The following is a 23,749-nucleotide window of genomic DNA, read 5'->3' on the forward strand; positions in this document are numbered from 1 at the left end:
ATATCCTGGAAGAAAACCTCTTCCAGAGTGCTCTGGACCTCAGACTGGGCCGAAGGTTCACCTTCCAACAAGACAATGACCCCAAGCACACAGCTAAAATAACAAAGGAGTGGCTTCGGAACAACTCTGTGACCATTCTTGACTGGCCCAGCCAGAGCCCTGACCTAAACCCAATTGAGCATCTCTGGAGAGACCTGAAAATGGCTGTCCACCAACGTTCACCATCCAACCTGACGGAACTGGAGAGGATCTGCAAGGAAGAATGGCAGAGGATCCCCAAATCCAGGTGTGAAAAACTTGTTGCATCATTCCCAAGAAGACTCATTTGATAATGTTGGCTCATCTCTGCACCTGGTTTTCCCCCTGTGGAGTTTTGCCTTTGTGATTGTTGTCAAAGTTACTCCTCGGCCCGCGCTTCTGTCTTCTATATGAATAATATCCCTAAATGCACCATGCGGGAGGTCGCTTTTGGTCTTACGCAACACCTATTGTCATTGTGTGAAACAGCACCAGGCCTTCAGGGCGAGAGAAGTGAGCGTATAAGGAGTGTGGAGGTTAGAGAGGCGTGCCTAGCCTCAGGGGCCGACCTGCTGTTGTTTATACTTTTCACAGAGGTAAAATACTATATCTCTACCCGTCCAGAAAAGGGAAATATCAAGATAAGGAGGAAAGGTGGGCGGCAGCAAAACATGACGGGTGGGGGGGTGAGAGGAGGACAGAACACTTAATTGCGCAAGGTTAGTCCATGTTTGTACCGCGGCTCATTGAAATCCCCGTCTCTACCGGGCGAAAACAAAAGGGCCTAAGTGTCAGCTGCTCGGGCGGAAACAGCAGATTGATTTCAGCCTTCAAGTTTTAGGTTTCCACGGCTACTGGGAGCACAACGCTAACACGGTGACACTAACGGTGGCCGCGGCAAACAGAGGCACGTGTTTCAAATTAAAGTAGTCTTTGTGGAGGTCAAAGTGACCCCTGTCCTTCCCCCGCCAACAGCCCCCCCCCCCCCTCCCCTCCCCCGGACTGGCACTGCCACAGGCTCCCTGCTTAATCCGCGGGCCTTTGTACCCTCAGAGAGGCCCTATAGCCAGGGATTTACATGGGCTGAATTCACACGGTGGGATCATTGGAAACGCACCTATAAACAAAGCCGGCGATACAAGAATGCAATCACATCGTCAGCCTGCCGAGATTATACAAATAGGCTTCACACTCACTGTCACGAAAGCACCCTATGTAACCCCACGCGAGCACACCGCACGCTCTCTTTTAGAAAGTGGTTTGTTAGGAAGCTCTACGGCCGACACGACGGCTACAGTTTACTGGATTTTGCCTTTTGAAGCATGAAAAATGAGGAGATGACAAGTTGAGGAGAGCCGTGGAGATGCTGATAGCGTGTCGCCCGTTGACTGCCTCGAAACACGTCCAACTTCAAGAGTCCTCGTCCACCTCTCCTGGGAAAGAGGCGCAGAGATTTGGTGCATGACAGATTGGGAAAGTATGCGTAATCTCTCGTGAAGTGATGACCGTCATACGGACGGACATCACGCTCGTTCATCACTTCAGCTCTTCAAATGGCCGGTGCACGGGCTGTTTTAGACTGCGTGAGGTTCGCAAATGTGCCGTGCGTGTGGCTGCACATCAGCATTGAGTTATTTAGGGTAATCCCTGGTTCTGTGATAACAGTCGGAGATCTTTCACCATCGACTTGGTGCTATACAAATAAAAACAAACTCACAGAATGAGCTTCTCAGTTGTTGTTTTTTGTAGTTCGATGGATAAAATGTTGTGAATGTGGACAGGGCACTGGATTTTTTTCTTTTTCAAAATTCTGATAACATATCAGTTGATATTGTTGTTTTCACATTGCAGCAAAATAAGAAACACTCAATAAGGATCCCTTACATTTGGTTACTTATATGCGTTACACCAGATTTATATATATATATATAATAAGCTGATATCGGCAAATAATATGAGGCAGCGATTTATCGGTTGGGCTCTAGTAGACATTATGCACAATAGGCTCCAGGAGTGTTTCAACTACTGTAAACACCTGACATCAATATCAGCCTCTATTCAGGGTTCCCACTCTTTTGTAGAGATCATTTGCAGTGACAATCTGGTGTAACAGACAGGGAATATGCCATACACTAATAAGTTCCTCTTTGTGGAAGCCTTTAACAATGCTAATTACACCCCCTGTGAGCTGCTGCTGCTACAAAGTAAAATATTTCATTTTGTGGTCTATTTTACCTCAATGGAACAGTGTGTAACATTTAGGGATTTAATTGGCAGAAATTGAATATAATTTGCATAACTATGTTTTCATTGGTGTATAATGACCTGAAACTAACAATCGTAATCGTAATGACATAATGAACACTAACACTAAAGTTGTTAACAACTTTGGTGAACTGGATGAAATTAACATATTACAACAATAATCGTGTTTGTTACAGTGCATCCAACGACGCTGCCCTTCTCTGTGACTTGCAGTACACAGCATGCTGTTCTACCACTTCATCACTATGTACATTCATTTCAGCTTTATCATAATATATATTTTGTTGCACCAATTATTTGCTAGTACTATATATTTTATCAGTGTGTTGCCTGCATATTTCAGTTGTGCCTGCATGTTTTTCTATGTGTGCGTGTAGTTTCACAGATTTAAAGAAGGCTGTTACAGAGATAAACCTTAAAAAAACATTTGTAGATTTTTCACATCCCAAAAAACACATTTGCAACACTTTAGTAAAAATGTAATCGGGGTAGATGGCAATGAACAGGTTTCAAAAAGCCGTCCATTCACGTGTGCTTTGAGAAGAAGACAATGCAAGTAGTTTCGGTGGCAGAGTGTCTCAACATCACAGTCTGCCAAATTGTGACAAGCTGGGCAGCATTCAGGAAAACGGGTGACAAGTTTTCTCACGGCATCGGCGCACTAAGTAAACAGTTACCTCAGACGTAAACTTCCTTGCAACACTGCCTGGCACCGTCCCCAGTCCTCTGCCTCCTCCCCTTCCCGGAGCGCGGCTTTACCTACTTTGCCCTGTCCGTTCAATTTAGACCGCGTTTCTGCTCGGTTTAAGACCCTTACAAATTCCATTAGTGGATATAGGATTAAGCATTAAGCTTTTTCAAAGCTGTTGCTCGTAATCAACTAAACAAACTCAGCCTGCTATTCCCCTTGACGTCTCGAGTGCTGCGGTATGTGCATGAGCTAATGCTAATTATTCCCTAACGAACAGAGCAAACAGGGCGGCTGGCTCGAGCGGGCGGTCTGGGCCGGTTTTCCACGGGAGAACTTCACACGCGTGTCTGAAGAAACCAACTGCATGATCTCCATTACACAGGGAATGTAATTAATGGTAACAAATACACACACTGGGGAAGCTATTACTGTTATATAAGCAATCAAACGCAGCACACTGTATGGACTTCCTGAATGCTCAGGGCTCGATGTTGAACACGAGTAAAGCAAAGCCGAGTAAAAGGGGCTTTGTATCGGTTCGTTACAGCTGCATTAGAAGTCTACGTTTGCAGTTGTTTTGATGCAAATTGATCGGAGCTGCATCTGGTGCAATCGTCATCTCTCTACTCCAGCCGTGAACTCCGTGTCTAATCAGCAGTCAAGTTTTGACATGAGCGGTGTTTCAGATGAGGAATGCACCACTGGGGCCTGCACAAATACAGACGGGATTCATGCCACCAGGCCCACTCTTCACAACTAATTAAAAAGCAGGGGGATTTTCTCCCGCTGCATCACAGAGCAGCTGGGCAGGTACACAAGGGTTCTCCCGATTTCTTTTGTCTGAGAATCACCTATGGCAGCAAAAATCCCCTCGACTTAATATCCACTCAAAGAGAAAGATTTCGCCATTTTTTTTAAATGTCCACTAGCATCAGCCAGATGCAGAAAATATGTCTTTTAAGTTATTTTTTATTTATTTCTGTGGGACCAGTCAGACATTGAACCACAGAAACAAGAAGACAGAACATGAAATGCAGACAAATGTAATGAGCTCGACACAAATACACAATATCTCGGCGCTAAACGATCAACAGCAAGACCCCCGGCACTAAATATGCACCGCTGTATATATGTACAGAAGACCATTCATGGCATCGTTCCAGTGTAACCGGCAGTCTATGTGACCAAAGTAAACCTAGGCCGTGTTTACATTCATCAAAATGATTATGGATGGAGGGGTGATCTGCAGGGAGGGTAAACTGCTTTTATCTCACAAACATGCAAGACTGCAAAGCGTGCAGCGATGCTCTGCTACGATTTCATTCTTTCATTTGACTACATATGCACTTTTCTTTGCATATTCCGGTCCGTGTTGGTTTGGTCCAAAAGTTAAACTGACACAATTCAAACTTGATTCACTCCGTCTCTTACCCCCCTCCGTGTGCTTTCTGCGACGTTCCTCTGGATTCATTCAAGTCAAATTCGCTAGAATTGCTCAAAGAAATGCGTGAGTGAACATCCACTCAAATACTGAGGAACGGCTGCTCGAGGCCCGACACGTCACTCAAAAGAACAGCGCCTCTCGTCTGGGGAAAGTACCCATGTCTACGCTTTCATTCTGTCTCATGGCGTTTTACTGAAACAGTTTAACTGGATTAGAATGCAACCATGGGCGATTCACAAAATGGGGCTCAATGACGGCAAGTCACATGCCATCAAAGTGTATCTTCAAGCAACCGTGACTGATTTGCTTTTGACATTTTGCAGTTTCAGCTTTTGAATGTGGAAAGGAAGGAAACGAGGCAAACCTACCACTGATGGCTTTCAGCACACGTAGGGTTCAGGCTCACCGCCTCCTCGCCGACCTTCTTCCCTAAGAGCAAAAGGAAAGACGGACAATAGATAATGATGCTCCACTGGAACACAAACTCAACACACTCAATTCACCAAGGACGTTCTCACACAACAAAACGAGAGAGCGTGGATTAGTAAAGACGAACAACAGGTTATTCATAGGTAATGAAACATCACAGGGCACGACGTTAAAGAATACAAATCCAAGGTAAATCCTTCATCCCTCAGTGGAAAGCGTCTCATTCCAGCTGCACTAATAATATCAGAATGAATGTCAAAGATGATGCCCTGTTGCTTTAAATAGCCCCATCAAGAAACAATGTCAAATGCATTGACACGGTTGTCTTTTCGGCAAGCACCTGGCCAGCTCTGATTAGAGGCACATTGATGAGGAAGGATTACAGAGAAACAGGTCAGTCCAGTCTGAAGTTCAGTAGAATCACAAAACAGCCTCTGTTTGAGATAGTAGAAGAAAAAGCCTTATGGAGTACGTTACAGAGCACGGGAAGTCCTTGTGAACTGCTTTAAAAGAGCCTGTGGGAGATCAGAGAGAAAAATGTTGACTTTAAGACTGTACGGTGTCCTCTTTGTCGAGTGCATAGTCTATTTACAGTGTGTGGAATATACACTTTGTAAAGCAATTTCCTGCTGATGGGTCTGGGTGGATTGGATGTCACATTGTTTGAGATGGCTCTAACAAAAACTTCAGTCCATGCAGGACTTTACTTGATCCATCTTTAACCATGTAAGATGAATGTTTGGTAAATTGTAGTGGTAAAATCTGAATAGAGAATTAAAAAAAAAACAAACAAAAAAAAAAAGTCCTTGTTGACTTGTGTGTATGTGCGTGCATGCGTAAGTATGTATGCATGCACGCATTGTATAAGTGTATGGATTTAGATCTTGACAGGTCGCTGCCGCTACCAGGCAAAAAAGGCAAGATGGCAACGGCCAAATTGCCGAACTTGAGGCTTCAAAACTGCAGCCCACAAACCAATGGGTGACACCACGATGACTACGTCCACTTCTTATAAACAGCCTATAGTCTGTCTCTGTGTGCTGCATTCATGTTATGTTATGATATTATGTTATCTATGTTGTATTATTTTAAAACTGTATGTGTGTATATGTTCTTTTCTGTCAACATGAACTGAGATTGTGGTTCTAAACTTCTGACACTTTCAGATCGTTGATGCGGCCTGCTGAAGCTCTACAGTGGAACATTGTTTTAACGATTTCACTGTGTTTCTCTATTAATCTGGAACAGCCCAAAACCAGTGTAAAGAGGCCTTTAAAATGGCCAATCTTCAATTAATGCACAGTGCTCTTTCCACCACAACAGCCAGAGATTCCACTTAATTAAAAGGACATAAATTGGATAAATAAACATGACGTGGTTTTTCTGGTGGAAAGCGTGCTGTACTGTTCACCAATCTAGGATTTGACCCTTAACTTTACTACAAATGTCAGTGTTGAGAACCAATAATCAGAGGGAACAATGTGACGGTTAACACAGGTGTTCATTTAGCGTGAACGAGTAGGGAATATTATGTAATACAATCCGACTAGTATGACATATTAGCACCAATGTGTGCTAATGAGTGCTTTCCTACTAACATGGATGTTAATCCTATCTGGTCCATGTTCATTGTAAATTGCCAAACATCGTTTTTCTGATGAGTCATTGTGGGTCAACAACTCAAACTAAAGTAACTGAAGCCACTGCAGGAATACAGACTTGCATGATACTGACATTTGGGGTTTGGTCAGAACAACAGCTGCGGTCATGACGCTATAGCATCTCACATCCAGAGTGGGGTGCGTGGCAAATGAGGTACAACACAACCAAGGTTTACTAGATTACCAGTTTCCGCATGGGTCTTCTTCTCCTCCAGAGTGCAGCTGACGTCGTGAACATCACAGTAAGCCCGGATTAGCCGCCAAAGAAAGGTTGAGTTCTGTCCGAACTACAGAAGTATATCGAAGTGTTAGGACACAATGTTCCGTATTGGCTGAGCTACAGGATCACATGTGTCAATCGAATGTACGCAGGAGTCAACATACCTCCTCTCTCTGCTCCAGAAGGAGGGCGAGAATTTCCCTTTTGTCCGATTCGGTGGCCTGACGCATGCCGTCGATCCTCTCGAGGAGGACACACAGCCTGTCTGCAGGTTGTTCTTCCTCCCCCTGCTCCGCATCGCTTAGCTCTTCTTCCTCGGAGTCCGTCAGCGCGGTCATATACCTGAAAGCACAAACAATCACAGAGACGTGTACCTTCAGTTTGCTGTCAGCGTGTGCAACTCAACTTTACTGAGGTGGAATTGAAAGGCGAACTAAACAGTGGTTCCAGACACCAGGCCAGACCGTCTCTGTCCTGCAAGATCAGCAAGACATGCCTCAGGAAGCGTCAATAAAAAAATCGAAATGTTAGATGTTTGGCTTGAGCTACCTGTGTCCTGGACCGGGACTCCCGGTAGCTCAATCCAAAGCCATGTTCAACTTGTGAGGTGGAATGAAAACACCTCGGCTGAAGAGCTTTTTCATATCAATAAAAAAATCTTAACGAGCATTTTTTTTTTTTTTTACAAGCCGTTTTCTGCCAGGTGCTGATGTATAAAAGGATCAATCTTCGCTGCCTGTATACACACAAACGGCGGGCGGGTTTGTTTACATAAGTGGGTCACTTAATAGTTTATAATTTCTAGCTGTTAAGAAACTCTTGACGTCTTAACGTGGATACCTAAAGGCTTTTTCACAAAAAAAAAACCTAAAAACCAAAACACAGGGAGACTTGTTTGTCGGGGTGAGGCATGCAACACTTGCATTAGACGTTTTATGGTGCCTTTTCAACTCCTGTAAGCGTGTACAAACACCCTGAGCCAACACTTAAGAAGCAGCAGTATAAAGAGCTATATTAAAAAGGTACAGGGAAAAATGAAAGACAAAATATGAAAAGCCTCTATTAAGTGTTGGCAGCGGCCGCATGTGCGTCATTGGTGGTTAAGGGAAGTATTTTGGGCTGCGAGCCATGGTTCTGGAGGGATGTGTCAGAGCGGCCACAGACAGAACCAACAGGTGCCCCGAGGCCGCTTCCTGGCTCCGCCCCCACAACTCACACCTTCAAACCCGAGTGCCGCGATTACAGTAGTAATGTGAGGGCATTTGAGCTGAAGAGATTATTTTCTTCTCAGTCGAGCAAGGAGCTGTCAAGAACAACGCGCCACGTCCGACAAAGTCAACAACACAGATGAGGCCGCAACGGTACGCTGAGACCAAAGAATCCCGTCCTGTTTTACAGTGATAATATGTCAGGGTTGTGTTGTTTGAATAGAAATAAATTGGTTTTAAAGCTTATATGTTAAATAGTCTTATATAAACAATGGATCAAATGACTTGTTCCCTCTGCCCCCAAGAGGCCAAAACATTAGTTAATGCCATAGACTGTATATAAGAAGTGGGCGTAGTCATCGTGCCGTTTTGAGTATATCTTGGAATACACGCGGCGCCATCTTGGCTTTTTTGGCAACCGATGAACGGACGTTACCGTATTTGGAATGCGGAGGAGTGGCGTAGAGACATCATTTTAGTAAATGAACATCACGCTGTATTGAAGAAGACGGAAGGAGTCGCCACCTGCTGGCCAGTAGAGAGAACGCACGTTTTAAGACACTTCCGCATCGGCTTCCCTCGGCAGAAACCGGAGGTTGCCGCCTGGTTTAAAGTGAGCCTATTTAACTTTCGCTGAACAGCACTGTGGTCACAAGTGATCACTACAAGACGATGGCTAAAGATACAACGTAGCGTAACAGCAGCACAAGTTGCCTCACGGTTGTGTACCTCCGGCCAACCAGTCAAGTTGCAGTTTACATCCACGTCTGTCCAAAACATCATCACTTCCTCACTGTGTAAAACTGTCATATTTAGCAGACGACTTCTTGAGTTATGGCCAAATTGTACAACGATTGTACTTCACATCCAGAAACTAGACTTTACAGTGTCTTCACTTTAATCTCTGTTTGTGTTTATACCGTCATTTTGAAATAGTGTGCCAAAACCGTTCTACAATCCCCGTCTCTGCACTAACCCCTGAGTAAACCCTAAAAACCTGCAGGCAAGGCTCAAACCATTTATTGGCCAACACACCCAAGCTTAAAAAAAAAAAAAATCTGAATGTGTGTGCTTTCGTGTTTACTCCGACTGTTGCAGTCTTCCTGTTTCGTCTGCCCGCACCGTATCATAGAGCACTGCCTTGCAACAGACAGGCCTGGTGTTTATCTGCAGCGAGGTAAGTCACATTATTGGACTTGTGTCATTCATTCATTCATTTCCTAATTCATTCATTTCCTAATTCATTCATCCTTTTGTCCTTGTATTCATTCAGCAGTTTGGTTTGCCAGCCTCCCCGCAGTTATTTACTCAGTGGAGCTGGAGAGACAGGCAGCTGAGTGTTCAGCGCATTCCTGTCACGCCATTCCACGGCGCATGAATCACTTGAGTTGAAAGAAAAATAAGCTAAGGATCTATTTGCATTACTGTGTGTGTGCTGATGTAGTCTGTATATGTTTGTGCAGGAAACATTATTGCCTTTGCAATGTTACCAGCAGTCTAAATATTGTCATTAGCATTTCAACACCGACTAAGTACATCATGTCCCAGCAGGCCTTTCTGTGACACGCACGTGAAAAGAAATATCATTTTATACAGATTCAGTTTGGAAGGGCAGAAATAAACTGTTGTGCAAAAAACAATATGATATATTGACGATAGAAAGAACTGCAACATTTGGTTTTGTATTCAGCTACCCATGCTGTGTACCTCGGGGAGGTCGGCCCCTCAGCATACAGACCCAAAGGGGCACTGACGGGATCTCTCACTGGAGCTTAGCGAAGGCAGTCTCCGCGGTTACGCAGTTCAAAACAAACCAGAGTTACCATCCCAACGTCGCCGGGCCTCGGAACACGCAGCGCAGCTTATTGAGCCTGTGTAGCACCGGTGACAGGACCAATGAACGCCTGCTCTGCAAAGCGGGCTGACTGACTGGAGAGAGCCCCCCCACAGACTTTTCAGTTGTTACCCTCCTAAATCATCACTGACCAAGCTGAGAGCATCACTGGGTTTCTAACTATGCCCTCCTCTGTTGTGGCAAGTGGGGGAAAAAAAAACAAAACCTCATTCATTTGTCACAGACACATGATGACGATGCAAAAATTGAGTGTAGTGATTATTCTCGCGTGTTCATGCCATGACGTTGGTTCAATTCTAAAGGGTGACCTAAATAGCACTTCTGTTTGGATGTTGCAACACATGGTTCCTAAAATAGCAAGAGGAAGAAACAAATTCTACACATGACATCTATTGCACTTCTGTCCATCCTGGGAGAGGGATCCCTCCTCTGTTGCTCTCCCTAAGGTTTCTTCCTCTTTCTCCCCGTTAAAGGGTTTTTTTGGGGGAGTTTTTCCTGTTCCGATGTGAGGGTCCCGGGACAAGGGGATGTCAAATGTGTACATATTGTAAAGCCCTCTGAGGCAAATTTGTAATTTGTGATTTTGGGCTATACAAAAATAAATTGAATTGAATTGAATTGAAATGTTTATACGTAACCGTATACAAATGACAATTGGCTTGTCACTTCGCCAAAAGGCAAACGGGCAAGAAATAGATCTGAACTGGAGGCGGGATGACACCTAGTCCTGAATGAACCTCATAAGTAAGAAACAAAAATGGAAAATGAAAGAAAAAGAGACTTGCTTGATGAGGGTGACCTAAAGAAAAGTCCTCTAATAATGGCAATAATATATATTATAATAATAATAGAAAAAAAATAATAATGAAGTTGAGGGCAAGAAAACCAAAATGACTAGAAAGGTCCACGCACTGCAGTATCTGCAACGACCACTGTTCTAATGTTTGATTATATGAATACAAACCACAAATGTCAGCCATGTTTTTCATTTATCTCTTGCTCATCTCACGCAATAGATACACTCTCATTCAAATCTATGCAGCCGCCTGCTGCGGTTTCTACCAGCTGGTTAGGAGGAGTGCAGAGTCAGCAGTCTATGATGCTACGAAACAGTCAATAAAATTAGATTTTTCAAAAAGTGTGAATCACCGCAACCACGAGAGGTCCTTGAGCATTCAGCCATGAATGATCCCAAAAATAAATAAATAAATAAACTGATGGGTCCAGTAGTATGCGAGATTAGCCGTGGACAGACAGATGCACACACACACACACACGACCGAACACATAATCTCCACCCAGGCTCACAGCTGGAGATAATGAGCTAACAGATGCTAAAACCCTCTGAAAGGAACTGCAGACTCACTTAGACTGATGGATATTCAGGGAGCAACATTTAATTGTTCACAAAAATGTACAAAAAGGAGCCTTTTGCAGTCGAGGTTGTGGGATCACAGAAAAGCCAGCGTTGGCCATTAAAGTGCGGTATCTTCGTCACACTTTCTATCTATTTGTACACAAATCACACACTGTGTGGGTGGTCAGAGTGAGACTCGACAGAGACAGGTCAGAGACAGGCCAGCTGGACAGGTGACACGTCAGACAGCTTAACGTGTGCACGTCATATACATTGTGTGCAATTCAAAATAAGTGTTTGTTTGGCTAAAAGCCTTTTATTGAAGCATGAACCCGAGGATCTAGACGTGAATGTCTCGGATGCGGACAGCTGCGGAGCGGCACGTACCATCGCGTTCACATTGAAGTTCGACTAAAGCTTTTAATCACAAATCAGACAATGAGCTCCCTTTTCTCTTTCTAAACATTTCTGCGCGAGTTGATCAGGCTTGCCCGTCACTAAACAAAACTCCTGCTCAGATCTGCTTAGATCAACAACCATCCACCGTTATAAATGCTATTTCTTTTTTTTTTGGGAAAAGGAAGAAAAATAAGTGGTAATGTCCTTGAGCTGCAGCGACATGATGTGAATAACCTCAGTGGGAACTGTTCAAGAAATTACAAGTTCCTACAAGACGCTTTTCGACGAGGCCTCTGACAGCTTGGCACACCGACGGGGTGATGGATGGGTCTCCTCTCTGAGGAAGCCGCCGTGACACATGAGGAGTGAACCGAATAAACAGCTGGAACTTTTCAACCCCTTCGTTCGGCGTGTTTCCCCGTTTTGCTCTGTAATTTGGACATTATGTCACACTAATTGTTCCGAGCATTACGCAGACAAAGGCTGGAGCTGCGGCGCTTTATCACACGATTTGGTAATGCCGGTCACACTTTAAACGCATCTCTGCAAACACACGGGACAGCTGATTTATAAAAAAATAATATTTCAACACAAATGTCAGAAAACCATTAAGCTTATAAAAGCAATCATCTCCAGGAGAGAATAAACACAAGCCTTCGCCTATTCATGACGTGGATTTGCTGAAGGCCCTGTTCATACTTGCACCAATGCCCCCTGTTGGATATCAGACACGTTTTACTCCAATTATTATTAGAGACAATAATATTTATAATTATTAGAACTGACCGGCATACAGCTCAAGTTTTTGAGGCGGCAATGTGTTCAACCGAGATGTTTGCAGACTCAACATTTTGCACCGATCGATTAATGCGCTAATCTTGAAAGTATTCTTCAGGCTTTAGATTTCAACAAACATGCAATAACTATGACACAACCCTTAGCATCCCTGCTCTTATGGGGATATTGTGTGGAGATGCTGTACTCCAAAGACTTCCAAGCCGGCGGGGGGGGGGTCACGCACGCTCTGCTCGTACAAATAACAGAGCGGCAGGACAGGCTCTTCAATTACGGGAGCAGTGTGCGTGATGTGATTTCTTTCAAGGCGGAATAACCCCGGCTGTAATTAAAGAGCATTTGATGTGGCCGACGGCTGTCACTCAAAACCTGCGAACCACATCTGCTGGAGGGCAGTCTTTACACTTCCACCTGCTCCCCCAGCCAATGAGGAGGGCGATGGTAACACAAGTAGAGGTAGGCTGACCTGAAGTGTTTAATCCGTTATGAAAGGAGACTCATACGATACAGTGTTATTACCCACGTATGAGCCGTCTCACTTCCTATGTCTACAAACGTACGGACCAGCAATGCTTTTAGGGCGTTATTAGTCCTTTTCATGCCGTTTTTTGGGCGCTACGTCACACACTTTGCTGAGAAAATAGTGCCAAAAAAGTTTGCAGATCATCTTTTTCAAACGATATATGTTTATGGACGTGTGTATCTGTTTTTTGTTCTTTTTACAAGCACTGTAGAGACAATCTTAGATGACACAGACGGTAAAACACAACACTCATTAATGATCCCGGGTGCACTGGATGTTCGGTTGGCCTGACTTTATGTTGTTATAGTTGTAAAGAAAAAAAAACAGCGCTCCAAGGTAATTGATTAATCATTGCGAGGACAGTAACGGTGATGGGGAGGAGCCTCACAGGTCTAGATCTGAGGCTCACTGTGCACACCTAAAATCTGTGTGGTTAGGGTGTAAAAGCAGCCGAGTGTCAGAACGTCTTCTTGGCACTTCACATGCCGTGCTTCCTACACTGACGCAGCAAAGGTCAAATCAAGTTGAGTACTCGAATGACGGTCCAACCAAATCCTGGTCCCGCCACATCCAAACAACCCGATGTATTCAGTCGTGTCCAATAAAAACTGAAGTCCGTCTGACTGCCCGAAAATGTTAAAGCACAGGCGTAATCACCGTCATGTAACTGTTGGTGTTTATATGAGATCATGAGATTCAAACGAAACACATCTGTTGTTTATGTTATCTGTGGATGGCACAAGTTCAAGGCATTTGGGCGTGGATGGAGGTGGATGACTGGGCATGTAGTGAATGATTGGTCTGCTGTTCTCTGCATGCACCTGAGGCAAATGTACATACTGTCAGGACTATAATTTAGCACATAGAGTGAGCAGAGTTAGCGTGGTGAACTCGGAGGGCCACGAGATTGTGGATTCACACACTGATTACCGGATGAGGCTGTTAAAGTAAAACAACGACCTGAAATCACTTCACGCGTTGCCACCTGTCGAGATAGTTATCTGCTGCTTATCCATCCTGTGTTTATCTACTGGAACCATTTACATTAAGAAATGACAAGAAGGCTGAAGTCGATGCTGATAGTTGGCAGATTATTGATAGAGATGCATACAGTTTTTGTGATCATAACAAAGAGTTATTGACAGCTTTTCTGAAACCCCTGACCTTTGTTACATTAATAAGCTGTAAGGCTCACTGTGCAGAAGTGACAGGATCATTCTTTTATGTGTAAGGTGGCATTATGATTATGATTGAACTTGCTTTCCTAACTTCATAAAACTAAAGGCAACAAATAAATAGATCGACATAAATGTACTGAATTGTTATTATTAAAGTCATTAATGGAACACCAGCAACTTAAACAGGAATTAAAATTGTGCAAATATTTTAAATGCAGCAACAAATTGATTCAAACTTAATGTCAAAGATTCTCTTTATTTATATATATGTATATATATATATATTTATTCTATATACGGATGTTCCTTTTTATCTTCATTTATGTAAAGCACACTGAATTGTCTCCGTGTATGAAACATGCTATACAAATAAACATGCTTGTCATTTCCTCGTCTGGGTGATGCGCTCAAATGTCACTCAATGAGTTTCCATTCGTAAACTCGACAACAGGTGGAGCAACATGGACACACCATCCTCGTCTTACTGGAGACGGTAGTGACGATCGCGTGTCAAGTAATCCAGGAATTTTTCCGTGAAGCTCGTATCCAGGTTTGTATCGCTTTAGACCAACGACGTGATGGATGACGTCTGAAGCTGAAACACGTTGAGAAATTATTTGATCAATAATTGAATCATGATATATTATATTGGCAGGAGTGGCAATGTCAGTGTTCTAAAACTGTAAAGGATTAATGTACACGCATTTGATGCATTACTCACAAGATAAATAGCCTACTGGCAGAAAATACAGCGGCCTATACCACAGATCACAAGGTCGAGATCATGAAGGAGTGTTGCCTTGTACCGTAATATATCTGCCTGTTTTATACGCCACCAGGTGGATTTCTGAGCACATGAAGCCTTGAGAAATGAATACTTTTGCTTTCCAATTTGTTGTAAAGCTTTAATGCTTCATGAAGCTTCATCCTGCCAACACAACTCTCTCTCCGTTGCTGTTGTAGCTGACCAGGAACCTAGAACCTAGAACCTTAGAACCCTTTATGCGCCGCCTTTTTTATTGCCAATCCGCACGTTATGCTAACCTCAGCACCTGTTGCTAACACCGTACAGCTTAAAGTTTCCGAACTTTGGTTCCACATTACCTGTACCGGCTCCGACACACAGAAAGACCTCAATGCAGATGCATTATGGACTCCCTAACAGCCATAGAGGGTGCATGTAATATCAGGGGGAAAAATGTACATTCATCTACAACAGTGTGTGATTTGTGTACAATCAGATAGAAAGTGTGATGAAGATACCGGATTTTGAGCACAGGGTGCTCTGGAAAATTAATGATCGTCATGGGGGCAACGATCCAAAGTACTGGCTGTGATCAAAGGTCCAAGTCTGCCATGTGATATCAATATTTGGTTTACAAGTTAGCCAGGCACAGAGTGTGCGTGTGTGTTCGGTTTGAAAATATTTTGTGTTATTACTTTGTGTGAGCGTGTCTGAATCCTGTAAACTTGAAGGTAGACTTTAAAGTCTTATGTTTGCAGTTCTGACTTTTGGGCGTTGCCCAGAGGGAGGCAACTTAATGAAACACATCACTGACGTAGAATATGTTGCAGCAAAGGCGAGTTTGGACAATTTGAAAGAATCTGATGGGAGCGTGGTGAGTTACGCGAGGACACATTTTTGAGAAAAAGTACTCACCCTCCCTCACTCTCTGCTTCCTCTGAGCTCCGCCCACCAGCTCTGGGCCCAGCGATGGTGCCTGCAGCCCTTTTCCTCCGCGTCGGCGTGCTCCTGTGGAGAGGGCTGGCTCGGCGCACCTCGTCGCGTCCCCTCAGCTCCTCCCTGACTTGGTCCTGCAGCGTCGGCAGAGCACTCTTCAGCGACTTCATCTCCTCCTTTAGCTCGGACACGCACTGGATCAGGGCCTCGAGGCGCTCCAGCACCTCAGCCTGACACCCCCAGGGCAGACCTGGGCCATCCACCACCATGACGCCGGAGCCCGGTGCATTAGTGTGGTTGAGGTTGCACCGCGACCACGAGCCTCGTCGCCTCGACCTGAAGCCCTGGTAGAACACCACAGCCAAACCGATGCCAGCCGCTCCAGCCAACGCTCCCAGAACTAGCACCTTGCCGTCTGCCTGGGCCATCCTGCAGGCCTGCGGAGAACGGACAGAAATAACAAGGAAGGAAAATGTGGGACTCATATAATGAATTGGTTTAAAGATTACTTTGGCAATTGCCAGAAAATAGTGAAAAGTGCCCATCACAATTTCCACAAAATTAAATTAATTTCTTTTTTTCTTTTGACCAACAGTACAACACCCAAAAATATAGCAATTAACAGTAACAGAACAATGAAAAGCTGCAAGTCCTCACATTTGAGAAGTCATATTAAGTAAATATTTGGCATTTTTGCTGGGGAAATGACTTAAACAATTTATTTATTAAAATGTCGTGTGAGTGTAAATAAAGAGTCAACTGGTTTCAGATTTTTACATTTTTTTTAATTTAATATTAATACTTGACTCTGTATCAACTGATAATCAGTTCTATGAAGATACTATTTGATTTACAAGCTAGCCAGTCTGCATATGTATGTGTTCAGTTTGACATTTAGCCTTAGGTATTATGGTGCTGGTGTAATGTTTGATAAGTAGCCATAACTGTTGAATTATAATCAGATGAGAAATGACAACAGTAAAAAATGAACACTGAAACTATCTTAAAATGTAACTTGTAGTAAACTGACACCACCACCAACTGATACATTTGTAGTAATTAAAATGAGCAGATAGTGACCTTCCACTTTTAACCCAGTAACACAATGTACTCTCGGTGGCTGACAAAGTTACAGACTTCCCTGTTTTCAGACACTTGGGTTACAAACAGGTTATTACATGAAGAAGAGTCTGTCGACTCAGTGGGAAGCACAATGACACAGCAACGTGTGGCTTCTCCAAAAATGAAAACATTGTGTCTTTATCTAAGTTAGGACATCATTCTCTCTGTGTGTCCTCGAAATGTGCCTCCTGTCATTTACCCTGCCTCGAAGGAAAAACATAAAGTACTTGTAGTTTAACTTAAACTATGATCTTTTACTAAACCTCACCAACTAGTTTGGTTGAACCTTGGGAGATTCCTGGCAGAAAGCCCTGAAGGCTAACTTCATGCAAGCCCTATGGTGATGAAAGGCTAAAGTAAGTTCATAAACGAGAGATAAGAGACCAACTAACTATTTGAAAATCGACAACAGCAGCTAAAGCTAGCTTATATAATTGAATCAACATACTAATCACACAGCGAGGGTATTAGCCAGAAGTCAGATAGTGACAGCAGCTCTATAAAGCCAGACCACAGTTGTGAGGTTCGGACTGTCGGGGGTCTCAGGCATGCGTCATGCTTATTAACTTCACAATGTCATTATTACGCGTTAATATGTTAATTCGCTGTCATTGACGAAAGTCTTGCTGCTAGCTACAAGTCGCCAAACGTTGGGCTAACACTCGGAAAGAAAAGTTACTCGCGGAGGTTAAACGGTTTAAACGCATTATATGCTGAGTTTCAGCAATACAGTATCACAACAAGACGTTACGTTAACATGTTCTTTCTAAAATACCACAAAATTGACCATTTTAGAGCCCTTACTGCACAGGTATGAGTGGAGGCACCTCTGTTGGCTTGAAAGCGTACTGGTGTAACTGTCAAAACATTCCGTGTGTGCTCAGGCGCCACAATGAAGCGTTCCGGGCTTCGTGGGTATCCTCACAATGAAAATGATTTACGTTTTATTGTAAGTTTGGCGCAAATCAAGTTGACCTAAGTTGATCCTGTTATGTCCTCCAATCTTTTAAATGGCATGTAAATGTCACCTTCACGTCATCACTGCTTCCTCACAGGTGCATGCTCTCTGTGTGGAGTCTGCATGTTTCTACCAGGTGCCCCCTCCTTCAATCTAAACTGATTCATGTCACCTAAAAACGACTCAAAATTTCCATTAGTGTGGTCTGCCTGTGCGTGTTACTGTAGATCTTGGACCCGAGGACCACCCATCAAATTAATTGCGTTTTTAGGGGCTAAAAGTGATCATAAACTCACGAAACTTTGCAAAAGTGGGAAAAATGTAGATCTAATATTGGTCTGGTGTTCCGGGGGGGGGGGCAAAATGTCTCGATGGCGCCCACTACAAAGTTGCTCAAATTAAACCGCTCCTTTATGTTGTAGTGTTGGCAAAAAAGCGCATTTTGCCATTAAAGTTGTAACTTGAGCATACATTTTCCAATCTGCTAGAAATTTCTCACACTTGATAACATCTCCATGACCGAAATGACTCATATAGTGCCATCTACTGGCAAGAGGAAGGAAGTCAGCTTTATGTAAGGGATTTAGATGAAATTTACATTATGTGGTCTAAAGCATGTTTAGTGCGTGTTCTCTAACACTACATTGGACACAGGAGCATTTGCAATACATCATCTCCTGCACCTTGCATTGCGCATCCTGCTAGTTATCCCTGACGTGCAGGAATATAGGAGGGTTAGTTCATCCCTTCAATTACCTCTTGCTTTCCACCTACTGGGTTAAGGCTCCAGGACCCAGACGTCCTTGTTCTTGAAATTTGGAAGCTCCCATTATATTTCAAGGACCCCACTCTGTATATGTTTAGGAAGAGTTCATGGATTCTATTGCACAAGGAACTTATATTGTTTTTAATGCCACATTGCTTTCTTTTGTCTACTAATGGGGAATTGGGGACAATACTTCTTCCTCGTGAATATAGCGACTGCAATAGCTTTTGCAAATCTCCGGTAGGCTAAAGATTCTTCACTGTAATCTAACACATCTTGAAATATGAAAGCCAATTTTTGAGCTTGTGCTTCCTGTACGGGTTGAACCTTTTAGTCACTGATTCTGCATTCACAGTACAACTTTTACTTGTATATGTCCTACAGGACGTTTGCCCTCACATACTGTATGCTGCCCTATGTATACTGGCAGCATAAGTAGTCCTGTCCTTTATACGAACTTAAGAGAAATCCTGTCTTATTACCTCGATGAAACTACATCTTGTCTTTCTGGACCACAGTCTATCTCATCTCAGAAAACATCATTGGCTCTAAACTGAAATGATAAACAGGCTTGTTCCTCAGATCGTTAAAGCACCCTTTGTAATGAAATGTATGCACGATATAATAAGCTGCGATGAAGCATTTGATTACTGCGCACGTAAGGGTTTGTATTGCACTGGTTGTTAACAACTTGTTATGTTGCTATTTTGACATTTTACCATCAGAGATGTGGATCTTGTGGTACACTTTACCCTATTTTGATCTTTTGTGCCAGAATTTTATTCCTAGAGAAGAGTTCTCATCAACCATATCATCACAACACGTGAGGGAATAATCAGTGAGCAAAGTTGAATACCAGAGCTGCAACAGTGTAAGCAACGTGTTGCAAAATACTATTTGTACAAACGGGTGATAATGACTTAAAGGCACTCATTGATCATTATAAGTTAATTCATGAGTTTAATTTCAGATAGAATGTTTACAGTGTTGCACCTTTACTTCTGTCTTTACTTAATATCAATACATCATGATTTTACATATTTTAAAATACAAATTATTGCCATGCTGCTCTAAATCATTATTCTAGTTGAAAACAAAGACCTACCTTTACAATTCACTCGTCTCACCAGTGTGTCCCTGCAGGGAGCTTGGACGGAGTGTGCACCAGGATTTAAAAAAGTTACTAAGTAGACGTGTTATCACATCAACAGTGGACCTTTAGTCAGTGGACATGGAGCTGTCCCTTCCTGGGTTTCTATTCAAGTGTTACAAATGACATGTCTTTTGGAGGACAGTTAGAATGATAAACTAGTGTTTGACTTTACGTAAATACGTCACTTGTTTAATAGATATTTTGTATTTATTTTAACATTTTTGTCAGATGCTTGTGTTTTTCATTTTCTCATTTTATCTTGTTCGTCCGCTCAAGTTCATGATTAACGGTTTGGGAAACTTTCCCTCTGAAAACAACCGAGCGACAACGATGACCTCGCTGACCTTTAGAGTTAGTCCATTAAGTCACATGAATGGGACGATCAATGTTTAATCGACATGACGGAGGTATACGTGCGCTCTCTAAAAGGTTATTTCTCTTCGCCTGCAGAGAGGTAGACAGCCAGTCTTGCTTGGAAACAGAGGTGACAGGGAGTTCCCTTTCGTAATATGATGTCAGGATTGCTACGTGCAGTTTCTTCCCTGCTCTCTGAACACAGTATTGTTCCTCAGCCCACAGCCTGCATTCTGCCTGCACAGGGAACAAAAAGCCCAGCTGAAACCCGGAGGCATGGCGGTGCAAAAGAAAAAAACAACAAAAAAAACCAACATTGGTCCTGGGTTGGCCCTGCAGACGTAGATATGCCGATAAGGCAGGCGCATCCAGCCATGGCCTTGCTCCCATCGGGTCAAAGCCAGAAGATAAGCAGATATTGTCAACACTGTCGTTTTATCCACCCGCCACACATCTGCCCGAGCTCTCACACGGGGTGGGGGAGAAATCAAAGCAGCCTCAGATTTGCCTTTGTCCGCAATAAACAAGCCCATTGCAGTTGTCAAACAAAACGTGGGAGAAGAATCAGGGTGAAATAAGGCATCACTATCAGGACCCTACTGCCAGACCACAGAGTGTGAAGTCCAATTGTCCCCTGTCAATTTTCTACTCATATGCATGAGACATCTACCTGTCTGCGACAGCTGCGTGACGCATTCACAGATAGTTTAAAGGCTCATTCAGACGTGAATATGTGTTGTGTAACAGGAGGCACAATAGCACTCCACTGTGGCGCTGATGAGGAATCGGGGAAGTCCAACTCATAGGCCTGCACTTGCTTTCCTGATGTGTATCTCAGCTGCGAGCACTTGGTGCTCTTATCCTTAGGCCTAGCAAGAGACTCACAGCGGGCTACTGTAGTCAGGGCGTTTCGCCAAGGAAACGGAAACTGTTACAAAAAGCAACATAAAATGGTGAAAAGCTCTTGACATTAACAGCTATTCTCTCAACCGGTGAGGCTGAGGCATTTCAGCTTTGTCTTTAAGCAACTTCCATCACAACTCTGATCCGTGCATTCACCTCAGAAACAGGACATTGCAGCTGATTTTCTGTCACTGCATTGGTGATGGACTGCTTTGTCCCTTCAACTAATAACTGAGGATGGTTCGGTTTGAGGCACAGGTCCGGCCAAGGAGACGGATGCTAATTCTCCTGAGGGTAAACCAGGGGGGAGAAAGTTAAATGTATCCGAAATTCAGGAAATGCTGCTTTTAAAACACAAATTCTTCTGGAAACTTGTTTTTCTGAAAGTCTGGATCTGTTGCTGGAATGACAACCAATACTACTCCTGATCCCAAGCTAGTGTTTCGGGCTTCGACTCTCAACCTTGGCGCTCAACAGGTGACTAAACTGAAACGTATCAGTGTGCCGTGTTCCAGGCAGAAGAGCAGTTCTCATCACAGTTTGTTCGTTCACATGTGACCAGAGCTCACTTGACGTGTGTTAGACCTCTGATTAAAACCAGTACAGTATATATATCCATATCCATATACAAATACATATACATATATACTGTATACATATACATACACATATACAGTATATATATATATATATATATATATATATATATATATATATACACATATATATATACATATAATATAATCCCTTTTTTAAATCATTGTTAATTCAAGTTGTATCGAGACAAGTCGAGATCCCGCCGCTTGCTGTCGCTTTTCTTCTTCAAAACACAGAGAAAGAGGTTGAGCAAGAACTGGAATCGTGAGAGAATACAGCTGATTCGCATGTAGACAATGTGCTTTCTCTCTGTCTGTAAAACACAAGGAACCGCATCCACCTCACCTCCCTTATTAAAATCCTGTTTCCGCTGTCTGACAGTCACTGCACCCTGGTGTGGCACACAAAAACAGCGACGCTGAATATCCTGAAACAAGAATGGTGACAACGATGCTGAAGTTTGCAGCTCAGACTTTATTCAAAGTCGGACTTATAACAATAGTCCAATGATTTTCTTTGTTGTTGGTGAAAACATTGATAAAATGCATGCAGTATCAGCACCATAAATCGCTAAGTGTCCTTACGTCACTCACAGTAGCAGTCACTCACAGTAGCAGTCACTCACAGTAGCAGTCACTCACAGTAGTCACTCACCCATGTGTCCAACTCATTATGTTTGTCTGGTTGTTGTTTTATTGATGTTACCTTTGACAGCACTCACAGATCTCAAAACCTGCAATGTACAGATTATATTGATGAGATTTCCTGACATTGACTTTTGACATTACAGCAATTATATAAAATGATAAAATGACAATTACAATTTCCAAAATAAATAATCAGCATTAACTTTACAACTTATGCCATGTTTGTGAAGTTTTTACATACGATTTGATCACACTATAAGAAATAAAAGCTAAAGAATGGTGCAACAGTTTGCAGTGTATGGACCTTAGCCTTAACGTTGAACATTTAGGCTTATAGAGCGCATGCTATTAGTATTTGATGGACATTTGAGTTTCTTAGGTTTTGTGTCAACTGCATCCTAAAATATCTATCTTGCGGTTATGATAAAATCAAATGTTATTACTCCCTGACAAATGATGAATGCTGGGAAAATCGAAGGCAAGCAGATTGCATCAGAGACCTCTCTGTGACTTTTGACATTGTGGTCTAACGATTTCTTCCTTCCTCTCTGCAGTGACTCGGGGACACAATCATGTCATGCCATCAGACATCCTTCATTCCTTCCGAGAGCAGATACACATCACTTACAGAACAAATGTGACGGATCCTTAGAGAGATGCTTGCCCCTCGCAAATACAACATTTTGTTTTTGTTTTCCCCAAAGTCTGAAAAGCTGGTAAGAACACACAGTCCCCTAAAATAACGTTCATAATAACATCAACACATTCCAGGCCATGAACTTTGATCGGCCCTCCCTGTCCTCTCCCTCTACTAAGTAAACAAACAAGCTTATTACACTTATCTCTTCCACGAGATGTATGAACTTTATCGTCAACATTTAGTTTGAACAACAGTCGTTTTTTTAAAAAGGTGCTGAAAAGTGGATAAATGTGATCTTAATAACCATTAAAATTCTTCAGCATCAATGTAATAAAAGTCTGATTGGAGCGTGTGAGGAAAAATCCTTTTAATAGTTGCAGGCAGCTTGTGGCCAGCAGGTGGCGCCTAAAGAATAAGTATTAGGATCCTCCTGAGAGGATGAAGTGTGGGTGATGAGCAGGTATAGGAGACATGACAAGCAGAGATGTTGCTCATTGTCATCCCCGTGCGAGTTTCATCATTAGTCTGCATTGGCCGAGACACAACAGCTCTTTGTGGTTCAGGGTGGAATAAGCCCAAAATCGAGATAATCTGCTCTTAAACACAGTCTGGGCTTAACTTCGACAGCCCCAGACACATTACCCAGCCTGCATCTGTGTATGAGAAGGTGAGGAAAGCCTGAGTCACGTCTATTTGGGTAGTTACATTATGTCTCCTCTCCTCAGGTACACCAGAACATGATAATTAGATATTACCAAATGTTCATGTAACACTGAAAAAAAAGCTTTTTATCTATTTTGAAACAAGCAGAAATCAGAAGGTGGAGACCTATGCAGAGCCTCAACATTTTAAATACAACTGTCTCAGGTGTTGATAAAGCAATTG

At 43.0% G+C, this 23,749-nt stretch overlaps 1 protein-coding gene across 4 annotated transcripts in view; it reads right to left on the bottom strand.

Annotated features, from left to right (window-relative positions):
* The window catches only part of rmdn2 (regulator of microtubule dynamics 2), a 30,575-nt gene extending 10,847 nt beyond the window's left edge, over positions 1-19,728 (bottom strand). For 2 of the 4 annotated variants that reach the window (XM_031876126.1, XM_031876134.1), the window contains exons 1-4: positions 15,704-17,644; positions 6,893-7,070; positions 6,693-6,795; positions 4,787-4,847 (exon numbers count right to left, since the gene is read on the bottom strand). In XM_031876126.1, the coding sequence (XP_031731986.1) occupies positions 4,787-4,847; positions 6,693-6,795; positions 6,893-7,070; positions 15,704-16,269 (908 nt within the window). In that variant the 5' untranslated portion in view covers positions 16,270-17,644. The other 2 variants (XM_031876141.1, XM_031876149.1) reach the window with 2 other exon arrangements.
* Between the last annotated feature and the right edge of the window lie 4,021 nt (positions 19,729-23,749).

Source organism: Anarrhichthys ocellatus, unplaced genomic scaffold (genome assembly GCF_004355925.1).
Source record: "Anarrhichthys ocellatus isolate YVR2014 unplaced genomic scaffold, GSC_Weel_1.0 scaffold3, whole genome shotgun sequence".
NCBI lineage: Eukaryota > Metazoa > Chordata > Actinopteri > Perciformes > Anarhichadidae > Anarrhichthys > Anarrhichthys ocellatus.